The sequence below is a fragment of the Sinocyclocheilus anshuiensis genome, unplaced genomic scaffold (genome assembly GCF_001515605.1).
Source record: "Sinocyclocheilus anshuiensis isolate Anshui unplaced genomic scaffold, SAMN03320099.WGS_v1.1 scaffold968, whole genome shotgun sequence".
Taxonomy (NCBI): Eukaryota; Metazoa; Chordata; class Actinopteri; order Cypriniformes; family Cyprinidae; genus Sinocyclocheilus; species Sinocyclocheilus anshuiensis.
In genome coordinates, this window is record NW_015549636.1 from 84238 (window position 1) to 98801 (window position 14564).

Consider the following 14564-nt stretch of genomic DNA (forward strand, 5'->3'; position numbering starts at 1 on the left):
ATAGCTTTCTCTAGATTGTCCACGTTTATTAAACATTGAAAACAACTTTGAGAAAAATTGTTCCCACATTCTTTAAATGTAACACAGCATAATGCGAGAACTTCAACAACGTTCAAACAATGTTACGCTAATAATGTTACATAGACGTCTATAACACTGTGGAACTCAAAGTTCACTGACATCACAGAAACTTGAAAAGGTTCTACTATGATGCTTTCAGGACTTGTTCTTTGACGTCATGGAACAACAACAACAAAAAAAGAATAAAAATATAACATTGTGGAACTCAAAAAGGTTAATTGACATCATAAAAACTTTAAAACATTATGGCTTTGGGAAATGTAGAAAAAATGGTTCCCACATCCTTGAAATGTAGCACATAATATTGCGAGAACTTCACAGCTGCCTTTAAGAATGTTCAAACAATATTAAAAGAACAATATTACACTACTTAAAATCTTCTGTATCATTGTGGAACTCAGAAAGGTTCAATGACATCACAGAAACCTGAGAAGGTTCTATGATAATTTTAGGACTTATTTTGAGACATGATGGAACTAAAAAAAAAAATGGTTCATTGACAACATAAAGACATTAGAAGTTTTTACTATGACATTTAGGGATGCACCGATACCACTTTTTCCAGTACTCGCCCGATACCGATACTTTTATTTTTGGTACTTGCCGATACCGAGTACCGATACCAATATTTTTATTGCATTTGTACATTTTTTAAATATTGGGTACAGAAACCAAAAGGGTATGTATAATGTTAGTTGGTTAACTTCATTTATCAAATAGATACAGTCAAACCAAAATTTATTCAGACACATTCAACATTTCTCACATTATCACAGTTTATTCGCTATAGTTTAGAAAATGGTAATAAAATATGACAAGAACTCAGAGTTACACTGTGTAAGAACAAATTCAGCTTGATAATGTTAGAGAACTTTACTGGTCTCCTGTACTCGTACTCGTTAAAATGCCCCGATACCAAACACCGATACCACACAGCATGTGATAAGCGCCATATTCAGACAAAGAAACACCGACAACAGACAGCAGAAAGGAGTTAAGGATGTCTACTACGAAGTATATGTATGTATATGTATGTATATGTATAATGAATATAATGTTAAACATTCAGTATTAAAGCCTGTATAGCTGATGTGCGCGAGCTAATAAACAAAGCATGCTGAGTGGATTGAGCGTGCGGCGGCGCAGATGCGCGAGCTTGTCGAGTGAATTTTTCAACATTGTGGAACCCCCAAAAAACTTCAATGACATCATAAGAACTTAAAAACGTTCCATTGACTTCTATGGGACTTTTTGTGTGACATCACAGAACTCTGCAAAAAGGTGCAATGACTTCATATGAATTTAAAACACTTCTATGGCATTTTTGAAACCTATATCCTCAAAATATTCTGTGACATCACAGGAGATCATTTTAATGTTCATATCACATTACGGAACCTATAAAGGCTCTTCTTTGGCATCAGGCTGTACAACTATTTTTGGCTGTTTAATATGGATGTGAGATGAATCTGTGATCACTGCAGGAACATGGAGAGGAATAATTCAATAAGGAAAGCACCAAAGGCCATTGACAGAATTAAACGTCTCTGTGGGGATCTGCTTGATGAAAGTGTGTCGTGTTGAGATCACACTCATCAGTGACTCGTCCCGGACCACAGTCATGGGGTGTCTGTTGTTTTCTTCTCATGTCTACCGCAGATGAACCAGGTCTGCCTTTCCCAAAAGCATCAGAAGTAGATCAGCACCAGTGGTCTCTATCTTCAGCTCAGGTCATTTATATTCTAAAAATGTCTCATTTTGGAAGTTTTCAACTTCTAAATTGTAAGTAGCAGGTGATTTAAAGCATTAATGGTCAACCAATATTGGTTTATTATGGCAGATATTTAAATAGCAGGATGAGTGATGGTCAGTATAATGCTGATAAGATAGTACAATTTAAAGGGATAGTTCACTCAAAAATGAAAATTCTGTCATCATTATCTCACCCTCATGTTTTTTCAAACTTGTTTGAGTTTCTTTCTTCTGTTGAACACGAAAGACGATATTCTGAAGAATGTTGGTAACCAAAGAGTTAACGGCAGCCATTGACTTCCATAGTATGGAAAAAAAATAGTATAGAAGTCAATGGCTACTGTCTACTGTTTGGTTACCAACATTCTTCAGAATATCGTCTTTTTATTTTTGGGTGAACTATCCCTTTAATGAGACATAAGCACAATATGTTCTCAAAATTGACAAAAATTGAAACTTTTATTGTCCAAATTAAAACATGGTTATTGGCTGAAGCCAGTTAATAATCTCAAAACGGCCAAATATCAGCTCATTATCCAGCCTGGCTGATATATTAACCTGCCGTTAGTAAATGTGAGTGAGAACATTTAACTTGAATTATTTACATAATGTTCCAGGTGCGTTGATTTGTAATGTTCCTATAGTGCATCATTTTGTTGAATATGCATAAATACGGCTTCCTCTAGACTAGACTGTCTACATTATTTAAACCTTGAAAACACCTGGGAACTGTGCAAAAAAATGGTTGCAAAGATGTTGTTTAAACGTAGCACACGAAATACTGCGAGATCTAAGCAATTGTCTCAAAAATTGCACATTTAAAGAATGTTCAAACGATATTACGCTCAGACTGTTTTCTCCAAATATTGCTCGAACCATTATTAGATATTATTAATAACATCTTAAAATGATTAGTCCAAAATTGAAAATTTTTATAATTTCTCATCCTCAGGTTGTTCCAAACTTGTTTAAATTAGTTTCTTCTGTTGAACTCAAAAGATGATATTTTGATACATTTTGATACTATGGGAGTCAAAGGCTACCAGCGACTGTTTGGTTACCAAATATCTTCTTTTGTGTTCAACAGAAGAAGACAATTCATTTGGAACAAGTTGAGGATGAGTAAATGATAACAGGATTTCATTTTTAGGTGAATTTCTTTGAGGATGTTTACCAAACGTTTACTCATTCTACTTAACATATTTGAAACGTTCCCTAAATGTTACGTATACCTTAAGTAATTTAAATACAAAATAAGCGATCAGTTCACATGTGTTATTTCCAAATAATGTCATTTTGGTTTTGATGCAACTAATTAAAAGTGTGTTGTATTTCTTCATACAAGAAATGTGTGTTTAATCCTAATGAGAGTGATCTACTTTTGTAGTGTTGGTCTAGTTTTGAAAAAGTGATAAGGAAAGTGCTGATGTTAGCGGCTCCTGGTTCAAGATGAGCAGGTTTTGGGCCGACGCAGAACAAATCTCTTGTAGATAAATGACAGTAGATGATCTCTGAGGAGCACCATGAGCTCTTCACAGCGCTGGCTTTAGAGAGGCTCTGTGAAGGACGTGTAGGATTAGGTTTTGCCGCTCACACAGAAATACAAAGTCAAAGAGCGCAGCCGCGTGAAGGGCAGAGATCGATGTTCATTCAGATCAGCTGACACTACACTAAAACAAATATTGTGATTTGAATGATAAAAGCTTGCTACAGTTCTCTTACTGTAAATGGTGAAAAACTGCAATAGATCCAATGGGGCATTTCATTTAATCAATTTTACCGTAAAATACTGTTACATTTACAGTGCTTGGAAGTGAAAAAGAATAAATCATCTTATTATCTACAGTGAAAAACTGTAACTGACATTTCCAGAACTCTTTGTCTGACACTTGACTTCACATTTGATGGTTTTTCATTGAAATAACAATACTTCACCGTAGTTATGGGTTATGTACATTAGGGTATTATGTTACACCTTATGTTGTCAGATGAATGTTTATCACATTATTTTAGTGTCATGATGGTGTTTGTGTGTATGACACTGTCTGTGCATATTAGATTAGCATCAGTGTTGGGGGTAACGCATTACAAGTAACCTGAGATACGTAATCAGATTACTGATTTTCAAGTAACTAGTAAAGTAACACATTACTTTTAAATTGACGAAATATCTGACTTACTTTTTTCAACCAACTGACACCAGTTTCTTTGTTATGCAAAAGTAACGTAATGCGTTCCAGTAGCTAAGGAACACAATTAGTTACTTTTTAAAGTAGTAAAACATTACTTTAGAAAGTAACTTTCCACAACGCTGATTAGCATTCACTTCAGTTTGTGGAAAAGCTGCTTTGATTCATCCTGTGGTTTTTCTCGTTATCACCTGTTTTAAAGTGGTTGTTGGATGTATGCCTGTCCTATAAACATTCAGTCATTTCACCAGTCACGTTTGTTTGATGGCTTCTAGTGAATGAAATAGTGAGATGTTTCCCAGCTGTGCTGCTGCTGTGAAGTGTGATTAACAGCAAACTCACAGCATGAAGCTCAGTTAACCCTTCGGACTCCAGTGTTTTCTGAATGAAGCACACGCGGTGAGTCAGAGCTGAGGGTTCAAACGTGCCGCTGTGATTCGCAGCTGATCTGTGGGCTGATGGGTAACAGCGTGAGTCGATTCGTTGGTGGCGATGGTGACTCACGCCTGAGTCAAAGACACATTTATTCATTTAGCAGATGCTTTCAGCAGCATTTCTAGGGCCCTATGAAATCCTTTTTATTTTTTCCCAATTCAGTCATTTCACCAGAGTCACGTTTGTTTGATGGCTTCTAGTGAATGAAATAGTAAGATGTTTCCCAGCTGTGCTGCTGCTGTGAAGTGTGATTAACAGCAAACTCACAGCATGAAGCTCAGTTAACCCTTCGGACTCCAGTGTTTTCTGAATGAAGCACACGCGGTGAGTCAGAGCTGAGGGTTCAAACGTGCCGCTGTGATTCGCAGCTGATCTGTGGGCTGATGGGTAACAGCGTGAGTCGATTCGTTGGTGGCGATGGTGACTCACGCCTGAGTCAAAGACACATTTATTCATTTAGCAGATGCTTTCAGCAGCATTTCTAGGGCCCTATGAAATCCTTTTTATTTTTTCCCAAGTTCCTTTTTTTTTTTTTTTCAAATTCCGTTTTTTTTCCATTAAAATTTTTCTGGACTCCTTTTTAAATGGTTACATTTAATTGTATTAATCAAAAAGCATGTCTAATTGATTAAAAAACATGAAAATTATACAATTTCACATCAATTTATTAAAAGTTTAACAAAAATGACATGTTTAGGGTCCTATGAAATTTGTTTTTTTTCTCACCATATGTTTTATTGTTACCAAATTCTGTGTTTTAATATGCTAATTATTTGAATGCATGAAAACAACTTAATTTATTCAAATTGATTCTTACAATAGCCTTATGGTTTTTTTTTCTTCTCAGAAATGATCATGTATTTACATTTTTCTGGTTATCAAAAAATAAACAAACTTAATTATTTTGGCAAACAACGGGGATTTACTATTAAAATTAAAACGGAAGAAATGTTTTGATTGTTTGATTATTCCTTAAAAAATAACGTTTTAATCATTTTAGTAGTAGTACATTCTACTAGAAAGTTAGGCTAATATTTTTCTGGCACAATGTCTTCAAGTTAAACCAAACTTTTATTTTGACGGGTTACCTTTTAAGTTTCTGAGTGTATATGATATAGCTTCTCTCAAATGAAACAGTAAATGCTCAATACGCACAGAACAGTTCTGGAGATGTTGTAGATGTATTTATGTCCTCATTTAGTGAGATGGCAGTGATTCCGTGCATCGCAGAAATCATAGGGCCCTACATTTCAGATGCATTAATCATTGGGAATCAAACCCATCACTTTGAGGTTGCGAGCGAAGGAATGCAGATGCCGTCTGCAGGATGTTTGGGTGCTCAGGTAAATTTGGGCTCTGCTTTTGGAGTCTGACGGACAGATAACGCTCGTCTCTCCCCGCCGACCCACTTCCTGCGGCCGTGTTTATTTTTTACACAAGTGCTAACTGGAGAGCCGAGCTGAATTATTGATGATGCTGAAAATGGTGATCGCGCTCCTCTCGCTGCGAACGAAGAGGGAGGGGGGCATTTTTAATTAGAACTGTGCCTGTCTATGTGTTCAAAAGCGCATTAACCCTCTACAGACGACAAAAACTACCGCAAACAACTGATGTTTGGTAAATGACCTTTGACCTGTTCAGTGTCATTCATACATGACCATGGACTATACAAGGAAACACATTTTATAAGACTGAATATCTAAAAGCACATCCTATTTGTAAAAAAAAAACTGATCTATTTAATATGTTTTATTTATTTTTTGTTCATTGTTAATGGAGAAATCACACTTTATTAATACACTAACGATAAACAATATTTTAGCTTATTTTGAACACTGTTAGTTTACTATTATTTCTATAGTAGTTATAAATTTTTCGAAATAGCATTTATTTTTATATAGTTGAAGTTTTAGTAATTTTGTCATGTATACACATAAAACATTGCCATTTAGACATAATTATTACACATTTCAGGTTGTGTTTTCTTCTTAAATACTTCTAAAAATAAAAGAAGACACTTCTAAAAATAATTACTTTCATTCTTGAAGGACGCATTAAATTGATCAAAAGTGCCTGTAAAGTCATTTATAATGTCACGAAAGATTTCTATTTCAAATAAACGCTGTTCTTTTTATCTTTCTATTCATCTGTGAATCCTGAAAAATAACATGCATCACAGTTTCCGCAAAAATATTCAGCAGCAACATTGATAATAATCAGAAATGTTTCTTGAGCTCAAATCAGCATATTAGAATGATTTCTGAAGATCATGTGACACTGAAGACTGGAGTAATGATGCTGAAAATACAGCTTTGATCACAGGAATAAATTATGTTTTAACAGATATTCACATAGAAAACTTATTTTAAATTGTAATAATATTTAACAACTTTACAGTTTTTACTGTATTTTTAATCAAATAAATGCAGCCTTTGTGAGCAGAAGAGACTTATTTAAAAACCTTCAAAAACCCAGCATGTATTAGCAGTGTTTGCGGTGTAAATGTGTGTGTGTGTCTCTCAGCTCTGACCGTCTGGGATCCGCCCCCTCGCTCACACTCTCGCTGTCGCCATGACGACCTCGGCCCTGCGGCGGCAGGTGAAGAACCTCGTGCACAACTACTCAGACGCGGAGATCAAGGTGCGCGAGGCGACCTCTAATGACCCCTGGGGCCCGTCCAGCTCGCTGATGTCCGAGATCGCCGAGCTGACCTTCAGCGTGGTGGCCTTCAGCGAGGTCATGGCCATGGTGTGGAAGCGCCTCAACGACCACGGCAAGAACTGGAGACACGTCTACAAGGTGAGCGGATGCGTCCACTGAACATCAGCTAATCAACAGATTCCCCTCAGCAGCTCTTTCTGTCCTTTTCACTTCAGTTCTAGGCTCAGTTATTTTTAGTGTATTTTTTTTTCTAATTAGAGATTTCTAGCCTAATTCTAACAAGTTTTATTTTTAGTTTATTTCTGTTTTTCTAGTCTAATTAGGGATTTCTAGCCTAATTTTCAAGAAGTGTTATTTTTATTTCATTTTTAGTTTTTTTTCTATTCTAATTAGTGATTTCTAGCCTAATTTAAAGTGTAAGTTTTAGCTTATTGCTTTTTTCTATTCAAACTATTGAATTGTTTTATTTTTAATTGTAGTTTATTTCTAGTCTTATTAATGATTTCAAACGATTTTAAGCCTAATTAAAAAACATTTTTTTTTAGTTTATTTCTAGTTTAATTTGTGATTTTGTTATTTCTAGCCTGATTTTTCAAAAAAGAAAATGTGTGTGTGATTTCTAGTTTACTTCTAGTCCAAGTAGAAATTTCTAGAAGTTATTTCTAGCCTAATTTACCAAAGTGGGGTTTTTTCTAGTTTATTTCTAGTCTAGTCTAGCCTAATTTTCAAGAAGTGTTATTTTTATTTAATTTCTAGTTTTTTCTATTCTAATTAACGATTTCTAGCCTAACAAAAATCGCTTTGTTTATTTCTGTTTTTCTAATCTACCGGTAATTAGTCATTTCTAGCCTAATTTAAAGTATTATTTTTTTAGTTTATTTCCTTTCTTTCTAGTCTAATTAGGGATTTCTAGCCTAATTTTCAAGAAGTGTTATTTTTATTTTATTTCTAGTTTGTTTTTATTATAATTAGCGATTGCTAGCCTAACAAAAATAGTTTTTAGTTTATTTCTGTTTTTCTAGTCTAGTTAGCCATTTCTAGCCTGATGTTTAAGAAGTGTTATTTTTATTTTATTTCTAGTTTGTTTCTATTCTAATTAGTGATTTCTAGCCTGATTTAAAGTGTAAGTTTTAGCTTATTGCTTTTTTTCTATTCAAACTATTGAATTGTTTTATTTTTAATTGTAGTTTATTTCTAGTCTTATTAATGATTTCAAACGATTTTAAGCCTAATTAAAAAACATTTTTTTTTAGTTTATTTCTAGTTTAATTTGTGATTTTGTTATTTCTAGCCTGATTTCTCAAAAAAGAAAATGTGTGTGTGATTTCTAGTTTACTTCTAGTCTAAGTAGAAATTTCTAGAAGTTATTTCTAGCCTAATTTACCAAAGTGGGGTTTTTTCTAGTTTATTTCTAGTCTAGTCTAGCCTAATTTTCAAGAAGTGTTATTTTTATTTAATTTCTAGTTTTTTCTATTCTAATTAACGATTTCTAGCCTAACAAAAATCGCTTTTAGTTTATTTCTGTTTTTCTAATCTACCGGTAATTAGTCATTTCTAGCCTAATTTAAAGTATATTTTTTTTAGTTTATTTCATTTTTTTCTAGTCTAATTAGGGATTTCTAGCCTAATTTTCAAGAAGTGTTATTTTTATTTTATTTCTAGTTTGTTTTTATTCTAATTAGCGATTTCTAGCCTAACAAAAATTGTTTTTAGTTTATTTCTGTTTTTCTAGTCTAATTAGCCATTTCTAGCCTGATGTTTAAGAAGTATTATTTTTATTTTATTTCTAGTTTGTTTCTATTCTAATTAGTGATTTCTAGCCTAATTTAAAGTGTACGTTTTAGTTTATTGCTTTTTTTCTATTCAAACTATTGAATTATTTTATTTTTAATTGTAGTTTATTTCTAGTCTTATTAATGATTTCAAACGATTTTAAGCCTAATTAAAAAAGTATATATTTTTAGTTTATTTCTAGTTTAATTTATGATTTTGTTATTTCTAGCCTGATTTTTCAAAAAAGAAAATGTGTGCATTCTAGTTTACTTCTAGTCTAAGTAGAAATTTCTAGAAGTTATTTCTAGCCTAATTTACCAAAGTGTTTTTTTTTCTAGTTTATTTCTAATTCGGATTTCTAGCCTAATTTTAAAGTTTAATTTTTTTTAGTTTATTTTTTTTATTTATTTTTAGTAAAATTAGGGATTAGTTCGTTTTTAGCCTAACAAAAAAACAAACAAAAAAAAACTCTATACCTGGGAAAAATTAATAAAATGTTATAAATTTTTATGAAAATTAAAATTTTTGTTTTAATTAAAAATATGATTTACATTTTTTAAATGTTTTATACATAATATGCAGCTTTTCAGTTATGCCAACCTCCAACATTTTTTTATCTAGTAGAAACTGAGTAAAAAAAAAAAGAATAGTAAACCAAACGAATAGAAAAAAAGTATAAATTCATTGGTCAAAACCCTGAAAAACATTCAGCACTTAAAATTGCATTCCTGAAATGTAATTATTTAAGTTATTTTAGTTTCTTGTAAACTACCAGAGGAAGCTGTAAGCCTAACCTATTTTTCTGGACAGCAGAGTCTCTGAAGAAGCTCTGAGAAGCTGTGCTCTAGTGTTAGTGATCAGTAATCGTCGGTGTGTCTGTGCTCAGGCGCTGACGCTGCTGGACTATCTGGCTAAGATGGGCTCGGAGCGCGTGGCCCAGCAGTGCCGCGAGAACGCCTTCACCATCCAGACGCTGCGGGACTTCCAGTATGTGGACCGGGATGGGCGTGACCAGGGCGTGAACGTGCGCGAGAAAGCCAAGCAGCTGGTGGCTCTGCTGCGGGACGAGGAGCGTCTGAGGCAGGAGCGGGCGCAGGCACTCAAGACCAAAGAGAGGATGATGGCTTACCCCAGCAGACGCAGCAGCCAGCCCAGCATGAACGCTCTGTACGGAGAGGATTCCAGAGGATCGCCCACCTCCTTCAACTGTAACACTCTCATTCATATTACTACTAACCCAGAACTGATGAGCTTTCACTTTCAGGTTGTGTTTATCCAGCATTTGCAGGCTGTCAACCCATGTGCCTTACAGCAATAACATTCAAAAGGAATCTGATAAATAAAAAAACCTCAAGCAATCTGGTACAAAAATAAGATTTCGTTTTGCTGTAGAAATTTTTATTTTTTAATTTAGCAACGAATGCAATATTTGAACTAAATTATTGTGATGATGCTGAATTATGTAATTGATTTTGCAACCAACACTGAACAAAAAAAGAAAATGGTTGCATTTTGTTTTACGATATGTGCACTTACCTGTAATTACAGTACACTTACCTAAGAAAGTACTGCTAATTAATTTAATGAATTGCTTTATTAACTTTATTTAATTTAATTAAATTACATTTAAGCTATTTAAGGGGCAGTGTCTTAAATGTACATCTATAAATAAAATATATATGACCACATCAGAGAACATAAATAAATGTAAACAAACATAAATAAATAAGACATAGAATTCTAAAATAAAAATAGCAATAAAACAGAAAACTGTTAAATATACAGGTGCATCTCAATAAATTAGAATGTCGTGGAAAAGTTCATTTATTTCAGTAATTCAACTCAAATTACGAAACTCGTGTATTAAATAAATTCAATGCACACAGACTGAAGTAGTTTAAGTCTTTGGTTCTTTTAATTGTGATGATTTTGGCTCACATTTAACAAAAACCCACCAATTCACTATCTCAACAAATTAGAATATGGTGACATGCCAATCAGCTAATCAACTCAAAACACCTGCAAAGGTTTCCTGAGCCTTCAAAATGGTCTCTCAGTTTGGTTCACTAGGCTACAATGTGAGTTTTTTCTGCATTGGGGATATTCTGTAGTCTCAGGCCTTTGTTTGGGTATAAATCTTTACTGGATTTTCTCAGATTTTGTATATAAAAAAAAATCTAATGTAATGAAAAATGCCGTTTTCTAGTAAATTACATTTATTCCTATGCGGGTCAAAATGACCCGCGAGGGACACTTTTGTTACTTTTTTTAATGCACCCATTTAAACTCCTCGAATCCACTCAAATCTTTTTTGTTTTATTCTCGGTGCAAGTGTGACAAAAGTAAAGAAATCTTGAACTGGTACGATCAACACACGATTTTTAGAATTTTTTTTAAAAAACTTTTTGGGTCAAAATGACCCGAGGGACGGATGAGGGTTTTAATATATGCTGATTCGCGCATATGATCCGCTCCGTGCGATCGCGTATCTGGACCGGAGCCAAAGTCCGGATCAGACTGTGTGCGCTGCCGCGGTTCGCGTGAAACAACGTGAAACCAGACCTCATTTGCCCCAATCGAAAGCATATTTACACTGTCTGAATCCTTCCCTATCACCTACATTGTGCACTTCGAGCCATTCACTGTACAGGAAATACTACACTGAACAAGTGACCGATCTCAGCCGCTTCAGCGTCTATTTACAGTGCAGGGGGCGGGCGCTTCGGATTCTAGAGAGCGTTTGATTGGACAGAAGATTTGATGAGAAGATGAAGTACGATGTTACGTCAAAAAAAACGTTGAGCCGTTTTGGGGGAAGTGACGAACTGCAAGCTTTGAATGCTTATATCTTATAAATGCTAATTTTGTCACTGTTTTGGAGCACACTGCCTTATAGATAACCTTAAGACTAACATATTGATACTAACACCCAAAAAACTTTCATTTTGATTTCATGGGGACTTTAAAGATGAAAGATGCAACATAACGCCAGCAGGGGTCACTCATACTTAATTAAATAAATAACAAACAGTTAATTCTGCCGAAATACATAATAAATGAAATAAATGTCTTGATGCTATATTATTGATTGTTTATGTTGCTAAGGGTGTTGCTCAGTGATACACAGAACCGTTGGGTGAAGTGGTTATAGCCGTGCTGTATCCTGAATAAAACTCAGCTGCTGACCAATCAGAATCGAGGAATAGAACTAACCGTTTTATAAGACAATTTATTACATTGGTTTTATTTATTTAAAAACATTATTTTAACACATTTTGTTTCATAAAATCATTTTAATATATTTGTAATTATGTTTTATAATAATGAAATATTTATTTTATGCTATAATTGATCACATTTTATTTATTTAAAGCTATCTTTTTGCCATTTCTAGATTTTTTAGAAATTTTGAATGTTTTACATTTATTTTAATTAAAATTATATGTTTATTTATAATTATTTCTATTTAATTATATTACTATTTTGCTAAGGGTGTTGCTCAGTGATACACAGAACCGTTGGGTGAAGTGGTTATAGCCGTGCTGTATCCTGAATAAAACTCAGCTGCTGACCAATCAGAATCGAGGAATAGAACTAACCGTTTTATAAGACAATTTATTACATTGGTTTTATTTATTTAAAAACATTATTTTAACACATTTAGTTTCATAAAATCATTTTAATATATTTGTAATTATGTTTTATAATAATGAAATATTTATTTTATGCTATAATTGATCACATTTTATTTATTTAAAGCTATCTTTTTGCCATTTCTAGATTTTTTAGAAATTTTGAATGTTTTACATTTATTTTAATTAAAATTATATGTTTATTTATAATTATTTCTATTTAATTATATTACTATTTATGACATTCATTTTTATTTCATTTATTTTGTTGGATTACTTTTTCAACTATTTTTAGGTGTCTTAAAATATATTTTCATATTTTTTATTTGTAATTGTATATCATCTATTCATCCATTGTTCAAACTGTTTGTCCTTGATTATACATTTATTATTTATGTTTACTATATTATAACATAACTTTTATTATATTGCAACTTCATGTTATTATATTACAATCACATTAGGTCATTGCTAGGTTTCTTAAAATATATATGCATTTTCAATTTTGATCTTAAATATATTTTACATTTACTTTATCATTTTATAATTATTTTATTCATTATTAATATTTTATAGTACAATTGATGACATTTATTTTTTTAACATACTAACTTTAGGTTTGTTAACTGTAGTGTACAGTAATAATCCTGACACACTCTCTCTCTTCTTTACAGTAGACGGTTTCCTAAATGAACTGTAAATGATCCTGTGTGCCTTCAATTTCTGTGGTGTTTGAGAGTCTTTTCATTCCCAGCATCCCCCATGACACGAGCCGGTCGAGTGTGTGTGTGTGTGTGTGTGTGTGCGCGTGTGAGTGTTTGTGTGTGTGTGCAACGCTCCGTAAGCACAGAGGAGGAAACGTGAGGAGAAAGATGAGCAGGAGGAGTTTTGATGCTGTTTCAGGAATATTTGCGTTCCTACAGGATGCAGTGGAGGAGCAGAAACCGCACGCGCTGCTGAAAATAACCCTGATTAACCCAAATCCACCGCAGACACGCCCCTCCACAGCAGCCAATCACTGCCTGCCGCTCGCTGTGTCGCTCAGCTGTTGTCATGGAGACGCAGCAGGATGTCCTTGTAACTCTGCGCAGGTATCCGAGGAACCGCCGTGTGTTTCAGGATTCTCACCCGGGACGCCTCAAAAACATTCAAACTATAAATTCGAAAGAAAAAAAAAAAACATGTGAACTGAAATTTAGTCCATATATAATATTACAATATGCATTATATTAAAATAAAAACCAAAAATAATGAATAATAATTAACAAATTAAAAAAAAACGTATTTTTTCCCTCAATAACTGTTGTTTCTAATTGAATAACACAGAGTTCTTGAAATCAAAGGGGGAATACCTTTTATTAAATTAATAAAATTGTATTAATATATTGAAACAGTCAAACTCTAAATTAAAATGCAAAAATGGAGACACGGGAGGCCTCCAGGGCAGATCAGGGAGCTCAGGGGGCCATGGCGGATCAGGGGGCCATTGCGGAGCAGGGAGCTATATAGCCTCCCCCCAAAAAAATACTTGGGGAAAATCCCGGCTCTAGAGGCCCTCCATGGGCCAGGCATTGGAGCAGGAGCCCTCCCTGGACGGGATTCGGGGACTGGAGCCCTCCTTGGTCTGGACACGGGGACTGGAGCTCTCTCTGGGCTAGACTCGGGGACTGGAACCCTCTCTGGGCTAAACTTGGGGACTGGAACCCTCTCTGGGCTAAACTCGGGGACTGGAGCCCTATCTGGGCTAAACAGGAACACAGGAACTTATATACACAGGATAATAAGGAACTCACCACAGGTGCAATGAATCATAAAGCAATTAAAGCAATCAAGAACAGGAAAAAGACCATATAAGGCAGGGGTGCCCAACCCTGCTCCTGGCGATCGACTGTCCTGCAAATTTCAGCTCCAACCCTAATCAAACACACCTGAAGCAACTAATTAGGGTCTTCAGGATCACTTAAACATTAAAGGCAGGTGTCTTTGATTAGAGTTGGAGCTAAACTTTGCAGGACAGTCGATCGCCAGGAGCAGGGTTGGG

At 34.3% G+C, this 14564-nt stretch overlaps 1 protein-coding gene across 1 annotated transcript in view; it reads left to right on the top strand.

The window, feature by feature from the left end:
• LOC107659741 (epsin-3) overlaps positions 1-14564 on the top strand; it is a 22289-nt gene that overhangs the window by 919 nt on the left and 6806 nt on the right. The window contains exons 2-3 of the mRNA XM_016448773.1: positions 6981-7256; positions 9778-10192. Of these exons, the coding sequence (XP_016304259.1) occupies positions 7029-7256; positions 9778-10192 (643 nt within the window). The 5' untranslated portion in view covers positions 6981-7028. The remainder of the gene's footprint in view (positions 1-6980; positions 7257-9777; positions 10193-14564) is intronic.